Genomic DNA, 26409 nt, shown 5'->3' on the forward strand with positions numbered 1-26409 from the left:
TCCCAAGTTTTATTCCTAGAGTGGTCTCTGCTGATGTGTAAAAAAAAAGAAAAAAAAAGAAAAAGAAAAAAGTCATTGATCAGACTAAATGATGGGCAATTCAGCTTTTATTAGGAGTTGCTGATTAAAAATATAGAAGGCTGAATAATCAAGTTGCTTCAATATAATCTGTATTTACGAAAACATACATTACACATTTTAAGCCGTTTTACATATTTACATGTACAAAGGTAATTTACACTAGATACAAGAGAGGAAATGACTTAAACAAGACCGGCTCATGTGTGTGGTGCCAAAGCTAATGTTCCCTGAGAGCAAATGCAAAGCTGTTCTCTTTGAAAGTCTGGATACTTGTGTCCTTCCTCATGGCAGCACTGCCGACCGCCATAGCTTGGTTCGTGTGGCTCAACAGTTATGGTTGTCATTTGGACTGAGTCCAGAGCAGTTGGCTTGATAGATGGTGTTATCTTCATCCTTTGACCAAGTCATTTTTCTTCTTTAGCTGGGCAACACTAAAAAGATGACTCATGCTGGGCAATACCATTAAGAGCAGGGCTGTTCTCTATCTTCCGATCTTGCCATCAGCACACAAAATTAATTTTACCATCCTTCTATAACACAATAAATATGAAGGGGTGGGAGGGTGTACACCCAATATCAGTGCCAGTCCACGCCATTAAAGCCACCTGTCTAATACTGTGTTATACCACATACTTAAACTACTCTTTGGGCAGTTTAAGTATGTGTCAAAGCAACACCTATATGAATGCCACAGACAGCTCAAGATGATTTTAAAGTTGTAGCTGGCTGCTGCATATACCTGTGTCTGAGACCGATCTTGTGTATTTGTGCTTGTAAAATATTTCAAACAATCAAAATCATTGAGTGAATGGAGCGTCTAATAATATTTGTGACATGAATGAATCATTGATTCATGATGGTGACATTAACGGGAGACAAGAGGGTAGACAGACTACCTTCTGTTATGCACTTAACCCATAAGAGAGAGGAGATTATATACAGATTACTTTGTTTTCAATATAATCCAGAAAAAAAAAGAAAATGGATTCTGCTATTTACACAAAGTGCCTTAAGCTTCAGACAAATAGCCCGTCTCTCTTTTGCAGCTCAACGTACACCACTTTGTATTCTGTTGCAAATATTGTCATAGTTTCACATGCCATCAGAGGCTGATTAAACACTCACAGGAGTTTCCACATTAACCCACACACTTTACATAAGCTGCCAATCACACCCTCCTTCCTTATTATCACTTTCACAATCAACAAGATGCTGGCAAAGCTTCAATCACATGGCCTGAGAAGCCTCATTAACAGAGCGCATGCCAGGCTGTTGTTAGTTTCACACAATTTAGCCTGTTTTACCTCTTACAGTATTACTGTACTCTCATTTTAATTGCACATTATAAAGCGTATTCTTTGTAAATGAACAACAACAAAAAAAAGCATTTACAAATTTCATACCAGCTATTGCTGTGTGGTAGGGTGCTAAAAAAGCAGTGACTTTGGCTGTGGGTGTGAAGTTTTACTAACCAGGCTAGGGAATTAATCAGTGTGACAGATCCCACTGTCAAAATGTCCCACCTGCACAGAGACAAATCAGTTATTAGGGAAATCCGTCTTCCACGTGTTTGTTTTTAGTCTTTCCTTTGAAACTTAGACAGTGTGGCTGATATTTATTGATGATTGTGGCTCCATCTTTATTCCACTGTGAGGGCCTAGCAGCCGCAAGGCTCTCATAGATGTCCAGTTGTCCCCTGGAGACAGGTCAGTGGTATGGTTATTGAACTCATTCGTCTGAGTTCAGTGCTTAAAAAGGCAGGTCACTGGTGTGTTGAGGGTTCACTAATGGCCAGGGAAAAGCCCCATGTAGGTTAAGCAGTCTGCTCATCGTCCTGTCACACATTAGTCTCAAGGCCCTGCAGGCGGTCCATTCTCTGCATGTTGCGTTCAATAGTGGCCTGGCATGTAATTGGTTCAGCACACTCGCTTAGAAACCATCCCCTCTCTCCATCACGCAGCCGCTCGCCTTCGTACCAGCCTAAGAAGAGAAACTGGCTTTAAATGAAAACAGAAGAATGTGTTGTGTGGTACTTTATGCTTTTACTGGCTCTTCTTTTTTGGTTCTGTCTGTTATTTAATGTGAAAAAGGCTTCCATGTGTTTGCACAGATGTGAAACCACATCTTCAAACAGGTATCAGATCCATTATGTGGAAAAAGTAAATGCAGACTTTGAAAGAGAGATGGAGAGTATGTAAAAGTAAATGATGAAAGGAAACCGTTGAAACAGGAAGGTGGAAAATGAGAGGAATATTAAAGAGTATGAGTGAGGATATATGAAGATATGAGGGAGGCAGAGAGAGCTGACATACCATCTTCTACAGTCTGCCAGACAAGCGCCACATCAGCCACCTGCAGAGACAACTCGTCTGGCTGCCTGGCGGTGTAAGTTCTGATCATCTCCACCTGCATGAGATCTGAAAGAGCACATCTGAATCATTTTAGAGAAGTCACACTGGCACTTTAAATATCTTTTGACAGGCTAATTTCAACCAACTCAGCATGAGGAAACTGTTTCAACTCATAACCACAAGGTGGCGCAACAGGCTAAATAGAGAAGTCAGGACAGAGCGTCCATGTGAATTATGTGTTGTGGAAACTCACTGGTTCGGTCCTGAGTCTTCTTATTGTTGTCATTATTGTTCAGAGCACTGATCCACCGAGCACGCTCATTCCTGAAAGAAAGCGTAATGGCACATGAGGAACTATTAAAGGACTTTATAGTGTTCCCAAAGTTTAATAACACCACAACTCTCAAAATTTTGCTCTACTATGGGAGTTCCTCGCTGCTTTAATTTCAGTCGAAGATGCTTTATTGTTCAGATTTTGTATCATAGATACAAAGGGCGGTCAGAATCAACTTAAAGAAAATAAAATGAGGTGGAGTTGCACGCAAACAGCTTTACAGGCTGGTGTGAGCCGCACAGGAAGCTTAGTGTTCCCTCGCTATCCTCTGTCCCGTGTTATTGAGAGGGCACAGAGGTGTGTTTTGTAGTCAGAGGGAACTGAAGGGAACAAGCACAAAGGCTTGTTCTCAGAAAAGAACTGCCCTGCCCTGCTTTGCTTTGCTTTTTTTCTTTCTTGTTTGAGTTTCACAGCGAGGAAAAGTGGGCGGAGTTGCACAGATCAGGTTCCATGAAAATCCACCTCTCATTTCACCTGTTCTAAAGGATTTGGAAAGGGAGAGAGGATGAGATAAAGAAGCCTACGGAAATGAACCTGCGGGGGTTTGCTGAGGCCCTCTGTGACTCAGCACTGCTGGCCCTGGATCTTGCAGATGAGAACAAAATGCACAATTGTATGGACCCTCTTCACAGGGGCCTCAAACGGGACGTGAAGAGACGAAGCCCATGAGTCAGACATCATTACTGCATTTCAATCTGTTCTGGTTCTTTTCAGGGGGGAAATATCTTGGCCATGTCAACAACTAACTTGACAATGATATAGGTCAGTAGAGATTGGATAACAATTACTTTTAATAAAATCGTGAAATTAAGAGAACGGGGCGTACCCACACTGCAATATCAATGCCTGTCACACGGTGTGACCTTTGGATTTGGTGGATACATTTCATAACGATCAACTGTTGAACCAATCACCTCTCTTTATCACCTGTCGGTGTGCTTGAAAGCAACCCTGCATTTTTGTCACTTGATGGCCTTTTTAAAAATAGGACAGAGTTTTGCCTTTGTTCATTTCTGTGCTAAAGATGCAGGTTCTTTACATTCATTCGAGCTGCTCTGTGGGGAAAGACAGCTGTTAGTTGTTGCTTCTGACAGCTGGAGGTGCATGCCAGATACAAATACATGTGTGCAAACAATCACAGCAAGTCACCTCGCACTAAAGCTGCTGAGATGCCTGTTTGAACCCACTTTCATTTATGGGTTCAAATATAACAAGCACAGGCTCTAGGCGAGCATCATAAATCCAGAGGACTTTGTTTCACTCCTTTTCCATTGTAAAATGTCTTTACATATTACAGATAAGAAGAAATGACTGCCTCTTTCTAATCTTCCATCCCCTGACAACTTCAGCAGCACGCTACTGCTTTTCATCTTTACATCTTCTTTCCTTCCTGTCAGTTTGTTTACTCCGATCGCTCCTGTTCCCACCCTTAACTGACAGTATTTGGGTACAATTCCTACTTCTCAGACTGAAACGCGGCATATCTCAGCACGGAGCAACGCAGCCAGGGAATTTCCCAAACCAAGGGGAACAATCTGCAACTACTTTTTTTTTCTTCATTATTATCACTTAAAATGAAAGTAGAAAGAGTAAGAAAACCAGAGTGCAACAGGAATACAGTCTCTGGTAGAGACCGTCACATAATCTCTGCTGCTTTGTGTTGTAGCTGCATATCTGACAAGCAGAACTGTTTTGCTGCAGACCTCTGTAGCGTCTCTGTTTCACTAATAGAGAAGAGCTATTCACTGACGACGAGACACAGCATCAAGGTCATGGGAAAGACACGTTGACATGAGCACAGCAAACAAAAGGATACACAGAAAAGAAAAGAAAAGGAAGAGGGCACAGACAGAGAAGAGGAGAATCATAAACACTGCCACAGACAGCAAAACAAGCCACACTGAGGTCCCTGTGCCATCTCAAATCCAGCTGTCTGTGTGAATTCCTGATGCATTACATCGCTGCTAAGGTTAGAGGTCATTGTGTTGTATGTAAGCTTCTTAGACCTTGCACAAAATACTCAAATTAAACTAAGGCATCAGCTTAAAAGGTCGGCAGGTAGAGAAAAAATGAACTGAAAGCAGAAATAACCACACTGACAATAACAGTCCATTTCCACAGTTTCATTTCAACAAAAACAGACCTGCCTCGAGTCAGAATGTGTGGAATTTCCCTTTGGAATATGGAGAATATAGAGAAGGGTTTTTTCTTTTTGTTTTTTTTAATGTTTGTATATTTGTGTTAACACTCATTAACAGATAAATCATGCACAGACCTGCATTTTGTCGTTAGCACTTTTGTGACAGTGACAGGAAAAGCAAATCAAGTCCCTGCCCCACCCTATCCAGTTAGCAGCTGCATGTCTAGGCTTTCACTTTGGAAAGATTAAAAAACATGATTGGGACCAACCTCATCCAATACGTGTAAACGATGTATGCAAATTATTTGATTGCACTGCCTCTTTAAGAAACTGCCTCGTACCTTGCTAATTATTGTATAATATTTCATTATGTCAGTCATGTGAGTGAGAGCCACAAAAGAAAAATGTACACATCGACCTGTTTTAGTGTTTGCATTCAATCTGCTCAAAAGATGGTGACTTATGTTGGAAGATGTCATTTTCATAGTGGTTGTTTTATTTTGATACTGTGGCATAATATTGTGTGTAATATTAGGACATTTAGTCAGCTATGATGGAGGGAACAAATGTTTAAACTGAACAAAAATGCTTTTTGGGGCTCTTCCTGTGCTGCTTTGTATCCAGTATGAAATGAATAGTGGATGCTTCATCTTTTCTTATTGCATTCACAGGCTGCACAAACTGGCATGCAGGCTACTCGATGAGAACCTAAAACTGTTTTTTGTCATGCAAATAATGTCAGAATTTTATTTAAATGGAACATTTTCACAATTTTACGTCATTTAACCGAGTCTTATAGATAAACTAGTACTTTCAAAAAGTTTCTGCATTACTGTTCACCAAAATGAAGATCAAGTCACCCGGGTGAACAGAATTATCGAACAATATTTTATGGACTTGTGTTTAAAAATTTTTATAAAAGTGGTTAAGTTTATATTCTGAGATCCTGTAGTCATGTTAATGTCCACTGTGACACCAGTTTCCGAGGCCCAGCATCTATTTATCTGTCTTATTTGCTTCATTTAGCTCGTAAACAGGCTGGCTAATGAAACAACACTGTGTGTCAGGCTGGGTTAAATCGCCAAATTGGGATGAATGAATGGAGGAAAAGGAATTTATCCACTGATTTAAAAACAAAACAAAGCGAAGACATTGGCTGCTGTTGAAGTGATGAGACAGGACGGTGAGGAAGAATCGGGAAGAGTTAAGTTGCAGGCAGGGGGAAGGATAGTCGTGGGAAAAAGCCTGCTTGGCAGTGGATTGTTGCTAGGCAACAACTTCAACAATGACTAGAAACCACTGTAACAATGGACAGTTGCCAGCACTTCCAAATTTGTGTTGTTTTTCCTGCTGACTTGATGCAGCTTTCTGCACCATATCTCCAACGTCCTTACACTTATCACCACACTGTGTTTATGTGCTTAAAGAGAAATTATTTCCTCGTTACTAAAACTGGTTTATGAAGCACTGATTTCAGTAACTACTCTAAACGAGGCATTTTGTAGAGAGTTTAAGCTTTGGGAGTTGTTTGACTTGAAACGACCACTTTAATCTCCATATTTCAACTTTATTCTGAAACTGATTGATGTGTTTTTCTTAATTTGGCACTATTACCTCTTCTTAGACATTTGCCTCCCATACAATAATTAATAAAGGCTCAAACTATCAATGAAACTAACAGAAACTAGGCTAAAACTAAACATTTTGAAACAGTAAAAAATTTACTGAAACAAGCAAAGTTACTCTGGAAAAACTGAAATTAAAGTGAAAGCAAAAAGTCAAAAGGAAATAAAATAAAACCAGACCGGTCTCTCACATATGGATGCTTAAAGCACTTGTCATTTTAAAATTCGCTTGGTTAATGTTTTGCCGATAACAGTCATTATGAATTACTTTTAAGAACCTAAACCAATGTTTGGTGGGGAAACAGGCTCCTGGTAGACAAATTTTTGACTTGCAACTGCCACCCCCCAAACCTCTTAATGAGGACTTTAGAGAGAATTGTTATCGCTCTGCTTCTAAGATTACAGCCGGTACGTCAGTGACACCTTGTGTGCATGCCTCTGACGCAAAAGGTGTCGGCAGTTCGGCAGAATCTGCTACCCTGAGCTGAGAATGGTATTAGGGTGGGGTTGTAACTTTAGAAATAACCAAAAAACACTCATCCAGTGTGAAAACAGATTCATTTTCTGTAGGTCATCTAACCCTGGAACTTTAAACCCTCGCACTTATTTGCCTGTACTGGCCAACTTCCATCAGGACTGAAAAATAACTATTAATCTTTTGAATGCTTGACTTGATGGCTTGCTGTAAGGTATCCATGTTTAGTTATTGCTGACTAAATCCAGGTTTAAACATGTAGTATTTTTATCAATAAAATGTAATTGCACACCTGTAGTCACCAAAACAAGGCAATAATATTATAAACAGTAAACGGTACAAGTCGAAAGACATTTTTAAGGTTGCAATTTGCAGTGTAGACGTGCCATATACACAGCCTACACAGAGAAACCACAGCTTCTGTAAAGGCAACAGACAGGGAGGTTCTCTAACTACACAGGAATGAGGGGGAACCGGCCCCGTACATATGAAAACACTCCTTACAGTATCAAACCACAGCAACAAGATGCGTGCGCAAACGCCTGTGCATTCATCGAAGTGCGCATGTGTGCATAAGCTGCAGCTCCCAGTACTCAAAAGAACAAATAAACCTTGCAGGAAGCCCAGTGCATAGCTGATCCCTTTTGTTTGTGTGGGTTATACAAGCAGCCTTTAAATATTTTTGTTGTACTAAGACACAGAATCCAAAGCTCCAGCTACACTGACTGTATTTGTGAGTAAATATTTAAGTGGCACATGCGACAAATTTCTGAACCAACCCCTTAGACTATAAATAAAGAGAGCCGCTTCTATTTAGAATACATGATTGTTTTGTTGACTTTATTCCAACCCAATCATCTGATACAGCCGGTCTGTTTCAGAGTACAACTCCAGACAGTACGACTGTATAATGGAACAGCAGACTTTATTTAACAGTGCGCCCATCTCTTCCTTAAGTAACAAAATATCCCTGTGACTTGTAATGGTGCAAAAAGAGACTATAAAATAAGAACCATGAATCTTCTTTGCTTGAAGTTAAAAGGTGTATTGGAGCACATACAGAAAAGATAAGGGAGCAGAAATTTGATCCAAGCTCCCTCGCAGAGAAGAGTAGACATGCTGGTCTTAAAATTTTAAGAGATTGAGCCTTATTGTGTGGTTCAAAGTGAAATCACACGACTACTCTAGTTTCCCAAAATGATGATAGAATACACATGAGTGTTTTAATGAGAGTCAAAAATGACTCATAGTTCCTTATCGCCATGCCTCATAAATCTGTGACAAGTGAAATGCAAGTGAAACGAAAACAGCACATTTAAGAGGGACAAAGGTTACAAAAAAAAGCACTTACAGCAACTCTGTTCCAACGATCATGGTCACCTTGTCACCAGAGCAGTTGCTAGGGAAACTCAGTCGAAAGAGGTGGTTGGCGCCAGCTTGCCGTGAGCTCAGCATGCTGGTGGTGCTTCTGATCGGTGACCGGTTGAAATCGCTGGGTTGACAAAAATCCACACTGATCTGATTCCTCAGAGCGTAGTCTATGACAGTGTAACTGTCCTCACTGACAAGAAAGACAACAAAGTGATCATTGCATGAAAATTCAGTGTACTTAGTCCACATCACTTACAAAGCAAGCCATACAATTCTATGAATCATGAAGTGGGAAAGACTGTACTATGGTATTTAATGAAGAAAATGTTCAATTATCCCTCAGATTTGGTTCCAATCAAAAGTCCAAATGTGCAACTGTCTATATATCCTACGACTGCACTCTGTTTTTGCTTGTTTAACTGCATGCCTACATTTCCCACGACTTTTTCAAAAAATCTAGTAGCAGCTGCAGTTGGTCAGAAACATCTGGAGCTGATTGTGAAACACTGCACCCCTGACATGGCACTGAACCTGAAGAGAAAGTGTGTGTGTGTGTGTGTGTGTGTGTGTGTGTGTGTGTGTGTGTGTGTGTGTGTGTGTGTGTGTGTGTGTGTGTGTGTGTGTGTGTGTGTATTCATAGTGTTAAGGAGCTGAAGTCCAGCTCATGTTTTATCAACCTGAGACTGAAACAGCAGCCAAGCCGAGAAGCTACTGGACAGCAGCTAGCTTGTGCATTACATAAACTCAAACAGATGCCAGCAGTGAGCACGTCTGACTTATACATGATGTAAAGTGAGTGCCAAAGCCAAGCAGCAGAGGCATGCTCCATGGATTTTCCACACAAAACTCTGAAACTCACGGTTGTGACTTCTTTGAGAATCCAGTCATGGTTGGGAGGCTCACAAGGTTTAACCGACACCTACTCTCCAACTATCACCCACAAGTTAAAACCTTTTTCCCCACTACGTAACACTTCTTGGAAGAGGTAGCTTTAAGAGACACTGCACTGTGTGTCTGTGTATAAGATGGATGTAAGACAAGCACAAATCTAACTGTGACTAGACACTTCTCACAACTTCTTAAAGGAGTTGTTTAAAGGAATAATAATAATAATAATATGATACCCACGGGAAATTTGCATTCCTGCAGATTTAGAATGCAATTCGTGTCTATAGAATGGTGTTAATTAGCTTAGCTTAACAAAAGACTGAAAATGAACTAATAAAAGTCAACTTTTCATGATTACTGGTTAGATTTTTCATACTTGTCAGATATTGAAAAATAAAATGTTCTCTGCTGAGCATTAGAGGTATAATTCGAGTGATTACAAAAGCAGGATAATCATCTACCATTATGTTGAGTTACCCTAAACAGTCCATTTATCGTTCCAGATTCAAAATGTGCATTTTACCAAAACCTATTTTTAACTATGTAATGTCAGTTTTAACCTCTGTTATCTCCTATGCTCATTGAGGAATGGAGATTATATTTGAGGAAGTCAGACTGCCACTGTTGACAGTGACAGGCCTGCTGCCCTTCACGACTGAAGGAACAGGAATTATGTCAATATTTCTGCTTTGCCTGCATTATTATATTATATTATATATAATACTCTATTTATCTAAAAAAAAAAATGCTTTTCCTGAGCTCTCTGACCTCGACATGCACATTAATTGTCATTTCAACACTTATCCAGGAATGGGGATATGAGCAAATGCAACAAATAGAAGCAGGAAAGTGTTACTGATAAGAGAAAAGTAGGAAAAGGAAGAGAACCCTAGAGGGACAGACAAAGAGTGACAGGATGGAGGCAACAGAGGTGTGTCTGTGTGTGTTTGTTTGTGCGTGCGTGCGTGCTTCAGCAAATTTTCCAGTTATTATAAGATATTTTGAACCCTTTATCGTAAAGCTATATTGTGACAGTTATTTCTCAAGAAGGTCTGGTGCTCTCCATTTAGAGCTATTCTGTGTACGTGTATGAACACATTCCTGTATGTGTGTAATTTTTAAAGAAAAAAAAATTGAGCATCAAAACAAGCTGATAAGGGCCCACCAAACATTTGTTCCCAGCTGTCTGTAACTTGTAACGTGATCTGGGCATGCCTATGGGCAGAATGAATAACGGAAATAACAAACGTCTTTCAATTCCTACACAGATTTTTTTTTCGTATGTAAGGGTAAAGCCTTTGAATTCCACTCAGCTGACAAACAAGTTAAGCTGCATTTCACTTTATCTTTTTTTTTGGCTGAAAAATTAAATCGATGAATTTAATCACCTAAAACAATCTAAGATAATCTTCAAATGTGACCATTAATTGCAATTAGAGATACTAAAATAGTGTTTGGAATTTGAATCTCTTCAAACACACAAAAATGAAGCGTTAACAAGATAAAACATCAAACACGCCATTAGCATCATTAGCTTTTTGGCTCCTGACTGACCTACAGGTGAAATGCCTGGAATGCCATTGACATCATGACACTGGGAATGCGATGGGTGGGGAAACTGCATGCTTGAGGTTTGAGTTTTTTTGCATGTGTGTCAGATCATTGCCAAATGGCAGATGAATTGAGGTGGGGAATCGCCGTGATATGCTTTGTCAACATGTGGGAGAGAAACGTTAAATTCTTAAACAATTTTATAAAGAAAACCCAAGTTGTGGCTTTCCTTTTCCTGGACACCCACACACACACCCACACCCACACACACACACACACACACACACACACACTTCTAGTAGCAGGAAAAATTCATTATCACAGCTGTAATAAAGAACAAACAGTTCAAGAAACAAGCAAAACTAATATAAACCTTTAAAGACATGTTGAGATAGAACTCCATGTAAATGGATACGTGCCCACACACAAAATAAGAGTATAATGCTGAAAGCTGAGCCTATGACCCAAAAAAAAAGGAGAATAGACTAGACACAGGCACATACAGCAAAAAACACAAACAAACCATAAGATCAAGAGGAAAAGAATGAGAGAAAAAAAGCAAAAATAAAAAGAATAGATGGAAATCTCAACATGAATTAATGTTTAGATGATGCCCAGCATTTACACAGGAACATGGGGGGGATGAGAACGAAGCCAGCTGGAGTGTTATGTAAGTGTTCCTGCGAGCCAGAGTCCAGCAGAGCAACACTTTACCAGTGCATGACACAAGGCCCAGCCTGACAAAGGGATGGTCCATAGTTTAAAGTCAATGAAACAAGAAGATTGTCTCGTCTCTTCTTAATGGCTATATTGTCCTCTCCATTACAGATTTAGCAGTGGGTGATGTACAAAAACAACTAACTTTTTTCAGATATCATGTTTTATGTGTGGAACTGTACAAATCTAAGATGATTATAAAAATAATAGTGAACATCGGTAAGCACACAGCATACTAAAAACTTACAAACAGCTTAGTTACTTTTGAATACATGGAGTCAAATGACAGGCAAACAGATTTAGCCTTTCTTTCTTCAGATAGCACAGGGTTATATATACACTCTCAAATGGCTCTAAGGTCATGCCTATGCTTTCTCTAGCCTACTGTGTAAGTAAGTGCTTTGGCTCTGACCTTTTCACCCCTTTCTTGTGGTTTTGACAGAATCCTAAAAATGTTAAAGTGAGACAAGACTGAACTTGCAAAATATACCACTCAAACTATAAGTCTTAATTTCAACAGAAAAGGCCATTCTGCCATTATACCTACAAGCGCTTGTGATCTAGGAGTGCCTGGATAGCCTTGTGTGCCCCTGGTGAGCTTTTGTTTGGATTACTGCAGATGGAGTGCAGCAGAGTAGCGTGCCACAGCTGGACTTCAGCGCTCTCCACAGTACAAACCAATATTATAACAGCTTCCCCCATCCAAACGTACGCACACACATAAATACACACTATGATTCCGGAGCCCTCCCTTTTCCCGAATCCGTCTTCCAAACACAGGCTTGACACCACACACTGCTGGAGTCTGCCGTGGCAGATCAGATTCCCAGAAAAATATCATATGGAACGTTTCTTTTCTTTTATACAGTTCTGAGGAATTCTTAGTCTGCGAGTGGCGGGATTATTACTTCCAGACACTAAGGAGATGGCCGGGAATTTTTGTTTTGGCAAAAACAGACAAGCAGGCGCACGCATGCACACACAAACACACAAATGAAAGTCATATCAAGGATGTCCTCTTTATAGCTTTTCTTTTTCTTTTCTTTTCTCCATGGTATTGCCTAAAACTAGAGGAAATAGGGGAAGAGGAAAGCAGACTCACTGACGGGTCTGACAATAGAGCAGGTTTCACAGCTCCAGGTGATTCATGGCAACAAGACATGTCAAGAGCCAAAAAAACCTCTCATAGTGCCAAATAGCAACAGGTTCAGGTATCTGCACCTGATCTACCTAAAAACACACGTGATAATGTTGCCAGGGTGGAAGTGCAGTCTACATCTGCGGTGGCATCAAACTCCTTTAACGGTCTCTAAACCCTGCTACCAACACTTCTCGTGGTTTGCTTTCGGTTTGCACAGAAATATTGTTTTGCTTTGTTTTGTTTTTTTAAACAGGCTCATTTCCCAGGACGAGTTCAAACATGACGACAGAGAAGACAAATCTACACACCCTGCACTCAGGATCTCGGTCACATACAGTGCTCACACGCAGTGAAAACCTGAAGACTTACGGTTAAACTTTCACACTCAACATGCCACGACATGTGAATTATGAGCAGAGCCAGCAGACCAAGCTCAAACTCACACCAAGTAAATCAGATGCAGACCCTCCCATGCATGGCCTGGCAGTTCTCTACAACTTCGACGAGACTCACCTTTTCTTCCTGGTGACAATGAGGACGTCATTGAAGAGGAAGAAATAGACCTGCTGCCGTGATGTTCGCTTGTAAAAGATGTTGTTGTCCACAAATGCAGTCAGTTCCCCTCTTTTTACCATCCACCTGGAGGATGAGACCAGGGGGAAAGGCTAGAGGAGCATAAGAAAGAAAATATGGTGAACAGGGGAAGATGGTGAATCTAATTAATCAAAGAAATTTTAAAATGTCTGTAATGTTGGGGATGAACAGCTGGAGAATGAAAAACGGTTCACTAGGCATCCGTGCGCTCCAAATGTGCCAACAGCAATTTCCCACATGGCTTACGCACACTTAAACCTACCAAACCCCGCGTTTACTGTCGATACTCATGACAATACAGGGGTGAGTTCTTCTTTTTGACAGATACGTGTACATACGTGTTAGCATGCACCACTTGCTAAATATGATCAGCAGATGTGGCCTATTAGCATTAAAACTGACTGTGATACACTTAGCATACAACTCTATACAAAAACATGGTGGGTTAACACTACCACCTCACAGTGAGAGGTACATGAGTCAAACCCAGGCAGAGCTGTTCTGTGTGGAGTTTGTATGTTTTTCACAAGCCTGCACGAATTTTCTCTAGAAACTCCACTTTGTCACGCCATCAAAACACATGTTATGTTAATGAAGCCTAACTGGGACAAGCACACTGTTACAGTTAAGGGTGACAGACTAGCTCTTTCCTCATGTTATTTCCCTGCAGTCTCCCATAACAGGAAAGCCTCAGTGAGATGTGTTATCATTGACCAGTTAGTCTTGTGGTTAGTCAGCCAGGTTTTCTTGAATGTGGTGGAGAACATAGGAGCAGATAATGTCATGGGAGTCTTTCCAGAGGGTTGCCGTTCCCTAACTGCCTTTGAACTCTAGTGATATCGGTGCATACACATCCATCACCAGTATCTGTTTAACCCTAGAACTACTAGGGAGGGTCATTTTGACCCCATGCTGCAACAATAGCAGTAGGAATTTCTTGAAGAAAGTAAGTTGTAAATTTTTCTCAAATTTTTCCACAGTGTGCATCCCTTTACCTCCTCACACCTGAAACCCATTTGACTCAGCTGGTCTGCTGCAGATTTCACCGTTCGCTTACTTGGATTAGTTCTCCACACTCTGTACTCTGCTCCGTTCAGCTAAAGTTGCCGTAATGCTTTTCACAGCCAGCAACTCATCCAGTTGTCCACGGGTCCGTCCTCCACTCTGCCACGGCTCAATAACCATCCCCGACCCATTCAGCTCTGCGATAATTACTTGCCTTTTATCTAACTACAGTTCCCTTTATATTCCTCTAGCAACCTTATCTAGCTAGCTCTAGCAGCCTTCATAACAAAGTGTATGAATGATATGTCTGTTGCTAGGCAACCAAGCCCGAAGCAATTAAAAAAAATGTATCTTTCAGCAGTTGAAGGTATAATTTTTCTAAACTTTTATTTTCTCTTTTATCCAACTTACTTCAGAATTCACTATGTGATGAACAAACCTGTTGTACACGTACAATGACAATAAAGGGCTATTCTATTATTGTCATTTGTTAATCAAAAATATTTTTGCTTGCCAAAAAACTGAAAAAACCCACATACCTTAATCTTGAACTCCAGTTGAGAGTTGATGGTGTACATCATTTCTGTTCTCTCCATCGTCCGAGCTCCTTCATTGCACTTTCTAACCACCTATTAATGCACACACACATAAAATGTGTAAAAACGTCAACATGCAGGCACTCTGCTTGTCATTTCATATCCACATATCAAAATTAAGAGTACAAGAAAGCTAGATTAGCTTTTTTTGCATAGTAATTAATCATTTCCTGTTGTGGCTCACAGTGATACAACAGAACAGGAACTGTTACTCTAGTTTTACAAACTAATTGTCTAAATAATAACCGTACGTCAATAATAATTTTGTTAAATAATTTAACAAAGGTGCAAGCCATTAACATTGAACTTTTGTTTAACAGTGCCCTCACCTTGCTAACTGCTTGTAAAGCCTTCTTACAAGCTTCATATTGCGGTGAGTCTTTGGCTGTCTTCTGACAAATTGTCTGTAAAACATGGATTCACACAGGTTGTATAATTAAAAACACACATTAAAGTCATTAGTTCACAACAACCCACAACAGCTCACTGGACTCATGCACGTCACTCTCAGCAGCCTGATCACATATTGAAGCTGTGGGAAGAAATGAATGGAAACCAAACTTTCTCAGGATCCAAACCCTCCAAATGTAAAAGCATAAACCCAAGAGGTCCCTAAGGAGACAATGACGGAAGGAAGAGAAGAGGGGGATAAAAGCAGAACAAGCGAAAGGAAGAAAGGGAAGCAAAGCAAAAATGGAATAATGCTCTGCCAAAGTAAGCATGAAAGTGAAGAAGAAGAAAAACATTACAAATCAGTTAAGATTATTAAAGAATTATGTAAGGTCAAAGAAAGATCTTTAACACTAGAACAAACCATGTGTTGACTTAACAAGGGCAACACAGATAAACAAACCGTTGTGCAAGAGGCAGTCTTGTAATTCCTAAGCTAGCCCTGCTGTATGTTTTCAGTGCACTTACATCCATGAGCAAGGGAAGGCGAGTGATCCTCTGCATGGGCAGGATAAGGAAGGAGATCATGGGGAGGTTCCTGCAGTCAGGGTGGCCCTCTATCCTGGTCAGCACCTCCTTAAATGTTGGATTCTTGGAGCTGTATGGGAATAAGGAGGCAGATGCAGCACTGGGTGAAAAAAGTGAACTTGGTCGAGGCAAAAGTGGAACAGCCATGTTGGATCAAATCCACGAATGATAAGATAAGAGCGTATATGTGTGTGATTGCTCGGTCACTCACACCAGCCTCTGCAGGGTCCTCTGTTGGTAGACCTCATTGGAACAGTATGTAATATATGGATCAAAGCTAGACTGGGAATGCTTGCAAACGATGTCAGTGATGTCATCGATCACTATATTCTGCTCATGTTTTTTCTCCAGTTCCTTGAAAAACCTAGACACCAAAGTGGAAGTGAAAGAATAAAGGTTAGTGTGACTCACTAACTTGAGTCATTCCCTACTGAGGAATAATATAGAATAGTAAAATGACAACGTCCGGTAGACAAGGAGAGCTGCCAACAACTTACTTCTAAAGTCACCATAAGATGACAAAAGAGGAACTCTCCACCACTTAAAATAGACATAGCAAGCCATTAGCCATAACACAGAGGCTTTTCCTCTTCCTGAGCAGCAGCAGATGGCCATTTCAAAAGGCATGCCACATGTCCAACTAAGGTGATAAACAGGAAACTTGCACAGACACAGGATGTGGACCTTGACCAAGCTGGAACAGGTTCCTGCTCATCTGCAGAAGCACCTCTAGAGCCTTTAACCAGACCCCCCATACCTACTCCACATACACACACAGTGACTATCTATGGAAAAAAAAAAACTTTTTGTGGCTATGTAGCCTTGTGCCCATGCCTGACCCAGTACGCTTAACCTTTTGATGAAGGCATGTGCACACGAGATAACAAAAAAGAAAGAAACACATGCTAATTCACATCCTAAACGATGTATTTGGGACATTTACAGGTCAAAGCTGTTCATTCTGAGGCAAAGCATCTCCTGATGGATGTCCTCAGGAGGATCGAGGTCACGGTAAATGAGTCAAATCAACAGTGTAAAATAATTTAATTATTCAAACTTAGACCTCTAATCGAGGATCATGAGTGAAGTCAAGTGAAATGAAATCTGGTCTACCTCCAAGTGCAGAAGAATTCCTCATTTTATACACTGCGTCACAGATGCTGCATTAGGAATACAGTCCGATTTATGAAATGTGGTGGGACTAAAGCATGTAATAGCCCGAGAACACAAGTCAAATATAATCAGTAACACATCTGCATATAAAATACACAACAGCCCTCCTACTTGCTATCACACACAGACTACACAGAAGGCTGAAAATAGATTGATATTCAGGTATGTTTTAAGATAATAACCTCAAAGCTGTTCCTAGTAAAGCATCTGGTTTAACCAGTGCTACAGGGCTCTGTGTATCTTAAGATCTGCCTTCCCAAGTATCAAGGGTAGTTTCTCATTACTGTGTCTGGCCTGTGTGTAAGATGATTCTCAAGAAATTCAAACATATTAGTATGATGTAAAAATATTGAGGAGGACGTATGCGTACTGGAGATGCACCAGGTATATGTGTACTATATACCAGGGGTGAAATCTTCCATGTAAAGTTGTAATCTTCATCAAATGTCATGAATAACTGGTAGTTTCTATGCATATGTGCACACACACATCTCACTGAGCAGTATTAAGATAATTTGGTTGTTTTTGCATTTTAGCCCCAAACCAACAAGCGCCCTAGGAGACTGGAAAATGACAGCATAATCTCATTTCATGCTCAGATTTTTTTTAATCTGAGATTTTAATGCAAATCTGGTTAAAGAGTCAAACTTGAAAATTAAACATCAGGATTATCATATTCAAAATACTCTTGATTTTGAAGTGATTTACTTAAAAGTATTGTACATCTTGTGCTAATTGTGGTCTTAACCAAAGTGAAATCACATGTTTCTAAAACAGGTGAAGGAAGAAACAGGACTGCACTAAAAGTGAACAGTGATTTGAGAGAATTTTACCATCATATAGAAACACTGATGTGATAATATTAACAGGCTGAATTGCAGCTGAACGTTCAACCTTTGTCATATTGATATCATGGAAAGCGTCTAAGAAATGATGTCATATCTAAAAGTGGCCTCGGAGATAAACTCGAGGAAGAGCAACTGGCGGCCAGAAACTGCTCTGCCAATCATTCGTAGAAATAATGGAGTCGGATCCACCAGAGTAATTGCTGAGCCATCACAGTTTTCATCAGTCTCAGCTTTCATGGCCTCTCATGCATGATTGTTTCCATCACTTTATACGATTTTTGGAAGGTCATGCTACGTGGCCAGGAATGTTATTAAACAGTGAACTATAAAGTCATGATGGACAGGTAACCTCAGAGGATCCATAGCAGCAATTTTTCATAGACGCATAAAAAAACCCCAGACATGCTGCCTGTTTCAGTGCTTTCAATCAGTGAGGAATGTTCACTTTAACAATGCAACCATAATTATGAGGAAGACTTCTTTGTTCCTTGTTGTTTCACTCAATTTGCCCCTTGCTTCTTCTCCATGTCTGCTTTTCGTCAATCAGCATGCGACTTCACTTACACTCGCATCCAGAAAAGAGCTCAGCGCAGCGTAAACACAAATCCTTTGACAATGAAAACAACCCTTACTGAAGGGAGGAGAGTAGCTGAAAGTCTGTATTAGCATACACTGGATAGTTAAGCATGCCAAATTATCCAGCTAATTAAGCAAAACCAAGGTGATGAAAGACACCTGAAGCCTAAAAATTAAACAACCAACCAATTCCCCTAAATCAGTGATGCCAAACTCTTTAAATCATGGGCCACATGCAGCCTACTTTGATCTTAAGGGGGCCGGACCAGTGAAACTCCCCTTTGTATAAATGTAAAAACATTTAACAACACATTGAAAATCTTTCAGGAAAAGCAAGTGCAATTGCATGAATAAGTCTCAGTTTTTTTTTTAACATGATAAAGAAATGCTGCTGTACTAAATGAAAGAAATCTGTCAGCAAGAATAAATAAATCTGTAAAATTACAGAGAAACTTCTGATAGCTCACCTGTAATCACAAAACTGAAGATTTTTGTGAATTCATAAAAAAAATGTACTTTTGTTTATTATTTATTTATTTTACTGTGGACCAATAATAATTCAGTTCAATTCAATTTTATTTATACAGTGCCAAATCACAACAACAGTCGCCTCAAGGCGCTTTATATTGTAAGGTAGATCGTACAATAATAGATTCAGAGAAAACCCAACACTCATATGACGCCCTATGAGCAAGCAAGTAGTAGTAGAAAAATATACATATTCTATAGTAGATAGAAGTGAAAAAACTGGAACTTTTATGGTATTTAATTGTTTATCTACTAATAAATTACTTTAGTGTAGTACAAATTACTATTGGGGGGGGGGGGGGGGGGGGGGGGAATGGGGGGGTCTTTATCAGTAGGCCAAGCTGTAAAACAACTTAAAGTCTAAAATCTATGTCCTCCTTCACTTTTCCAAAGCCATTCAGTGGGCCGGACAGAAGTCTTTCCCAGGCCAATTCTGGCCCCTGTGTCTTATGTTTGATACGCCTGCTCTAAACCAACAAATTCTTTAAACCAACAGCATGACTACCAAATATGAAGACGAATAAAGGTGCTCATCTGATAACAAATGTACTTACAAAACAGCAACACTCACTTTTTGCTAGCCTCACAGACATCAGTGATATTGGAGAACAGGTGATGGTGTTCAGTCTTGGTCATGGTCTCCCTGAGCTCTGGAGAATCCTTGAACATGCGGATCAGGATCTCGAGACTGTGGAGATAGGAGTGCTCCGACGAGATCACCTCAAAAATGGCCTAAGGAGGAGCAAGAGACACATCAACCGAGAGGAAACATAAAAGTCAGATATATGGGATTCTGTCATCCTACTAGGTCCTGGTAACGATGACCCTGGGTTTCAATCACATGAGGTGTGCGTTTAAACTAATTACACATCTAAGTACTTAAAGTATGAATCGGAAAAAATAACTTAAAATGAGCTAGAAAGAACGACTCGTACCTCTTGTCTTTTGCGTTCTTCTTGACTTATCTGCTCACACAGGCCACTTTTCTTAACCTAAACAGAACAATAAGTCAGAAACATTTCTTGCATCATTTTTGATAGACACTTGTTTAACTACATGCAATCAGAGCACAGGTGTAGGCTGTGGCTTTTTTTTTTTCATATCTAAGAAGCACAAAGAAAGGCAGTCTTTGCAAGAAACACTACAGGAGTATAGAAATTTGTTGGATCCAAACACTAAGATTAAACAGGAACCACTTCTGCTCATTTTGAAAGTGGAATATAGCTGAAAGGAAACTGCATTGGTATGTGGCTGGAGAGCTTTGGTCGAAAGATGTTTGAATGAGAATGAAACAAAGCAACGTTTTGAAAGGGACTGGGTGCGGAGTGCTATTGAATTAATCAGCCTGTGGCTTTGTCAAACTGAATATGAGGCTGAGTAATAAACACCTTCTTTCGTTACACCAGATTTAATCAATATGACCTGGGGCTCAACCACATTATACTTTACCGATACATGTAAGTAATGAAAAATCCTGAAGATAGTTTCCCTTACTTGCACTAGCTCCTCAACCCATTTTTGTGCAAAGCAATAAGGAAGAGATACTCCTGCAGGAGTATCTGCCCCGCAGCTCTCCAAACACTGAGAACAAATAAACCTGAAGCAGGTCAAACACACACTATTTGATTTCTTTCACACATACAGCCATCAGTGTTACTAGATATTGCTCCTACTTTCCTGGCAGCCCATTTTTGAATTGCTCTGTATGAGCAAAGAGGTTTTATCCAATTGAGCATCGTCCTTCTCTGGTTGAAATTGAGCATAATTAATCAGGTGTCATTATAAAATGGCAACTATTTATTCCTTTTTTCCACTTGATCAGGTTGCCTTCAGGTAATTTAGAAACAATTGCGCAAGTTAGCTCCAAAACAGCCGCACCTTCTGAAAGCGTGAATGGTAATTCTTAGAACCATGATAATTCTGGGATGTGACATTTCATCAAAAAGATGAGACACTGATAGTAGAAGGGTGGAGCTGCTCAGATTCAGGATTAAGCAAGAGTCACAAGATGACAACTTGTACATTCGGTTCTCGGCTCCACTGGAAAAAAAAAAAATTCCCGTCACACCAGGACAGTGACCAATCACACAAGTATTCCTGAATCTGTAGGGTGAAGAAAATTCTTCAGAACTAGATCACAGGCTGAAGGCTCTAACGCATTCACAAAGACGAACAGCTGTAAAGCAGCTGTGATAGAAAGAACGCTTACTTTGCCAGAATCCTGGGCAGTCTGTGCCCAGTTCACTTTAGTGTCTGGCTGACATAAATATAAACAAAACAAAAAGTCTCTCTACAATGTTTTCAGCCTTCAGTCCAATCTCCTACTTATTATAGACCATGTGCAGACAGTACAATCCTCAATTCCTCAATCTGGGCTATGGCCTGCTTTTGCTCCCACACGTTCCATCTTCTACCAGTAAACAAACAGATGGGGCTGCATTAGTAGAAAGCTAAATTAGCCAATTCCCCTTATATTCCTCTGCTGCTCAATTCCAATCACTAACTACATTATGTAATGCAAAGCCACCACAACTCTCCCCGGAGGCAACATTTTAGGCATATTTGCAGTCTGACGAGCGTACAGAGTTTGCCAACACATTGGCATTAATCCCAGAAGTGCTTCCAAGACTTCCTGTGGGCCTGGCTGACTGTCTGACTCCCAGCCTGCACAAGCCCTTGACAAACTGCTCCTGTACTCCCTGATAAACAAAGTGAGGGGCAAAGGAAAGCAGAAAACAGTGGGAGGATGGGTACAGATGGTGGCCAAACTGGATATGACAGCATTCTTTGGAGCACTAGCATTCCAAAACTACACAACCACACTCCAAGATCCAGAAAGGATTTAAAATATAAGAGGAAGAACAGAGACTACTATTGTGCCTGTGTGTGTTATGTCTTACCACACTAAGCTGGCTCCAGGAGGTACGTATGGGCCTGTACTGCACTACAATGTTGTTATCGGGTTTGGGTTCCCTGGAATCGGGATCCTCATCTGAGTCATTATGTAATGCATTCTCCTTGTAGTTCTGGTAAAGCTCTTCCTCTGCAAAATCACAGGTTTTTTTTATTCTGATCTTTTATAGCAAAAATATAACACAGAAACGCAAACAGAATTTCTCACCCTCGCTGTCAAAAGTCAGCTGACTGGTCAAAACCTTCTTCTTATCTGGACTCTGAAACAGACAAAAAACAGCATAATGAGTTTAATGAACTCTGAAAAACCAAGTAGGGACACATGCAAACCATTAAAGAAAGAAACTTGTTTCACCTGTTCACTACCTGTCCGTACCCTTTTGCAAGTTGCCTCCTCCAGTGACCCCTGTCTAATTACAGAGCCTCAGTGCGTTTAAGTGTATGTGTCACGTTGCGTCATGTCTTCCATCAACCACATTAATCGTTTCTTTGTAAGGCCTTGTTCTAACCTCTGCGGCTGTTGCCACCAAGCTTGTTCCACTGTACTTTTACTGGTTGTGTTGTAATTTTCCAATTTGAGCTTTACCCCTCCCCCTTCCCCCAGATAACAAAAGTCCACCATGAAGCAATCTTTGTGCACAATTAAATATAAAACCATCAGAGGGATTGTTGCCGAGTTGAGAAATCTTAATGTGCTGCAGAACGGGGGGGAAAGTAATGCCAAAAGTTCACACAGTATTCATTGACAAATATCATTTGCTAAAGGCTTGCTTTTCTAAAATTGATCACTTATGGCACTTCTCTACAGCTTGTTCTCTGAAGTCACCTGAATATACTAAAATACACAATAATTCATTCTATTAATTATATTATATATAAACTTCATGTTTTTTCAACTGTTTTCTGAAAAAACAACACGGTTAAAATTAATTTCTAGATATTAAGACATTGATTCGAATATTAAAATTTCTCCTACTCCCCTATAAGTGAATGACAAATGTGTTAAATATGTGCGATTTCTTAACACGTACAATTTGAACCCACTCTCTTCTTTGAAACTGATTTACTCACCTTGTTTTTCCCATTGCTTTTAGTCTTTTCCGTTCCAAGGCTAGGCTTTGAATTCTTGGTGCTGACATCTTTGGGTGTCATGGGGCTGTCAGGCTTGTTGGTTGCAACACTTGGCAGACTGATAGAGCCAGGACTTGTTGGGCTAACTAGTGAATCTAATTTATCCCTGCCTAGCCCTCTGATGACGGGCTGGGACAGCCGATGGCCTTTGGGATCTGCTGTTGATACTTCTGAGTCTACTCCACTCACAACTGCTCTCCTGTACGATGTACTCCTCAAGCCTCTTCTAAGAGCCCCTGGACTCTCACTTTCACCATCTTCCCCCTCATTGTGGCCTCCTGTAGAAAAGTAGCTTCCAGTTTCCACCATGCTCAGGGCTTTCAAGGAACGTTTGGAATGATCCCATCCCAGCAGCCCTACCGATCCTTGAGCTTGTGTCCCAGGGGAAGGTGCCTTGCTTTGCCGAATATCGGATGCTAAGCCCTTGGGAATAAGCTGCTGGGTGCCCATCTTGAGAGCAGCCGCGCTATGGGTGCTTAGGACAATGCCGTTATAGGGACAGATGGATGGGGAGAGTGACGGTGAGGGTGATGTGGAGGACATGGAAGAAGATGAAGAGGTATGCCTGGTGTCCTGTGGGGATATAGGTGAGGATGACTGGGACTGACTGAGCAGTGCCTGCCCTCTGTCTTCTGGTGATGGAGATCGAGGGGTTGGGGGGTCTGAGGAGGTTAAGGAGTTGAGGGAGGGGATGCTGGAGGTGGAGCTGTAGGAGGGGGTGAGCATGCGATGGGTTGGAGGAGATGAGCTGCATGTGGATGAAAGGGAGGACAGTTCAGGTTGATTGTAGTTGTTGTTAGGAGTGTCTGGTGAAAAGACAGGTGAGGAACCATTAAGAGGAGTATTTTCTGTTGAAGGTGAATTCTTCTGAAATGCGATCTGGCCCTTCTGAGAACTCTGACTTAACGGACAGGACATGCATGTCTGTGAATCCCAGAGATGCTTTTCAGGCCATATCATCTCCCCATTACTCGCTTTCACCCCATCAGAGTTCCTATTATATACCCTATTGTCCAGTGAAGCAGATTTGCTATCCTCAGACCTAAATTTGGACAACAAGCGTCCATTGGAGAAGTGGCTGATGCTGATGCTTCGAACCACTCTGTTTTTCTTTGAGGGTTTATGTAAAACATGCTTTAACACCGCTGTGTTATTGTCAACACACTGGGGTGTGACCACAAGTCTCTCAGCAGGCTGGCTCAAGGTAAAGGAACATTTGTTGTCCTCCTCGGTGAAGTTTGTCTTCATGACCCCATTTATGTGGCAACTGTGGGGCCGCAGTTTAGGATTGCTTGAGTCCTGGGGCCTTTTACTGTTATCAGTGCGGAGTTTCCACAAAGGCATGATATTATTGTTGGACAAATCTACATCATTGCCATAATCCATGGTTGAAATGCGAGCGTCTCTTTTTCCCTATTCGTGTCCAACCTCACAAGCTCACGGAGTCGGGAGGAAAAAAACCCTGAAAACAAACAAGAGAGAGATACCAATCAATATCAAAGAACTCAGTGTGGTGTCCAAATTCCCAGAGTTTAATCATTAACAGGGATTTAGTGCTGATACTGGCAGCTAAACTTAAAGAACACACATAAGCAAGCCAGTGAGGAGAGAAACAGCCCTTTTGTAAATGTTCACTGAGGTGAAATGCCCCAATTACAAGACAATGTTGCAATTAAACTACTATAAAAGGGCAACAATGTTAAGCAGCAGCAGTGCCTTTACAGACCACATTTGTTTTTAATCTTCTCAGAATCTTTATTCACAATTTTCTTTTTTTAACTGTGTTTTTCTGTCTGCAAAAATGCGTATAGCTATAAAGAGGCGTGTAACTGAGAGCTTTTTAGCGAGATTTTAAAAGATTTTTTCCACAGGTTAATTAGTGTCTCCAACTTACCTTTAATCAGTCGATCCAATGCAGAATCCGTTCATCCTCCCTGCCCTCTCGAGTGGCGGCCCTCTTTAGCGAAACTGATCAAATTAACGTGCTTTCAGCACGGAATCAACAAAAGGTTTGTGAAACCGGAGTTACGAAAGTTACTAACCGACTCCCGTGCGGGGCACTGAACGCGTCTGAAGCGCTTCTGTGCGCGCTGGGGAGTTTCTATGACTGAGAGGAGGGGAAGGGAGGGGAGCAAGAACAGTAAGAAAAAAAAATGGCACTCCCAAGTTCACAGGAATTCACCTGCTAGGCGATTCATAACGATTCATACTACGGATCAGCAGAGACTTCCATGAAAGACAGACAGTGCGGTTTGATCGTAAACGTGAAAACATTCTGACAGTAAAGTAGCAGGAAACACTTTATATGAATCAAATAATAAAGCGTTGTTAGATTTTAAAAGGTTTTATTCAGCAAGCTCAATATGAAAAGAGGAGCAAACACGTTTGACAGCAGTATTTTCCTCTCTCTTTTTTAAAGGAATCTATTTTGTATGTTTGGAACTGCTGCTTTTTGGAAATAAGGAGTCTAACGTCATTAACGAATGAAAAGTTTTGACGCTTTTTAAGCTTAAGAGTACATTCGGGGCCAGTCAAAAGATGTTGTTGCGTGACGTTAAAGGGAACAAAAACAAATCTAAATACCTAAAGCGCCGTATTACCTCTAAAGAGTGGAGTACGGAATGTGGCCACTGAAAGCATATAAACAACATTACCTGTTGCTGCTGTGCGCCATCGTGTGTTCTGTGATGCAACTGCAACAGGCCTTCTCAGTCGTGATGATCTGTGATAAACAGTCAATGGAAATCATTTGCACAGCACGGATGAGTGCAAAGGTAGTTGTCAAAGCTGTTGGAGGCAGCTGGAAATATCGGGAAAATATACCCCCTCCTCCCGGTTTGTAAAACCACCGGTGTTTACCCCCAAATTCTTGCTCCATAATAAACCCATGGCGTTTTAAGCTTCTTCTAGCAGTGGAATTCATAGAATGTCCCCGCCGTTTTGTTGTTTTGCAATGGCATTTGCTAAGCCTTCTAAAAATACCGAGTAAATAAAGCCCCCTAAAGGATTTATAGTTTTTCATTCCCACTCAAATAAAATGTGTTTTGCAACCCGTGGTTGTGGTTAAATCACAACCAGTATTTGCGTTGCGTAATACTGTCAGCGGAATAAGTTTTCTCTTTTTTCTCTCATTATACAAACGCATTAAACAAGATGCTCCACTTTCAACTTCAAAAACTTGACTCACAGTTTAACCGCTCACGAAATCTTCTAAGCACATGCCAAATGTTATGTGCTTACTGATTAGGGCGTAATGTGTGGCGCATTCAGCTTGCCAGTACTTAATGTGTTTGACCAACAAGGGGCGCGATTGTCGCGCTTACTGCTCATCACTGCTCTTAAAACTGAAGTGTACTCCGAGGAGACTTCAGAAGGTCGACCATCATTCCACAC

At 40.8% G+C, this 26409-nt stretch overlaps 1 protein-coding gene across 3 annotated transcripts; it reads right to left on the reverse strand.

The window, feature by feature from the left end:
* Positions 1–79: 79 nt before the first annotated feature.
* Positions 80–26409, reverse strand: LOC113037028 (rho guanine nucleotide exchange factor 26). 3 transcript variants are annotated; one of them, XM_026193731.1, is made up of 16 exons: positions 26204–26409; positions 25671–25738; positions 22957–24478; positions 22094–22145; positions 21873–22015; positions 19908–19964; positions 19544–19704; positions 16059–16211; positions 15788–15917; positions 15199–15273; positions 14813–14902; positions 13188–13339; positions 8358–8567; positions 2686–2756; positions 2394–2498; positions 80–2061 (listed from the first exon to the last, which is right to left on the reverse strand). In XM_026193731.1, the coding sequence occupies exons 3-16, from the start codon at positions 24400–24402 to the stop codon at positions 1919–1921; spliced, it is 2988 nt and encodes a 995-aa protein (XP_026049516.1). In that variant the 5' UTR covers positions 24403–24478; positions 25671–25738; positions 26204–26409; the 3' UTR covers positions 80–1918. The 3 variants fall into 3 exon arrangements, with proteins under 3 accessions (XP_026049516.1, XP_026049517.1, XP_026049515.1); XM_026193732.1 differs by lacking the exon at positions 26204–26409 and having other exon boundaries at positions 25671–26127; XM_026193730.1 differs by lacking the exons at positions 25671–25738; positions 26204–26409 and adding an exon at positions 24911–25318.

This window comes from Astatotilapia calliptera, chromosome 14 (assembly GCF_900246225.1).
Source record: "Astatotilapia calliptera chromosome 14, fAstCal1.2, whole genome shotgun sequence".
Classification (NCBI taxonomy): domain Eukaryota; kingdom Metazoa; phylum Chordata; class Actinopteri; order Cichliformes; family Cichlidae; genus Astatotilapia; species Astatotilapia calliptera.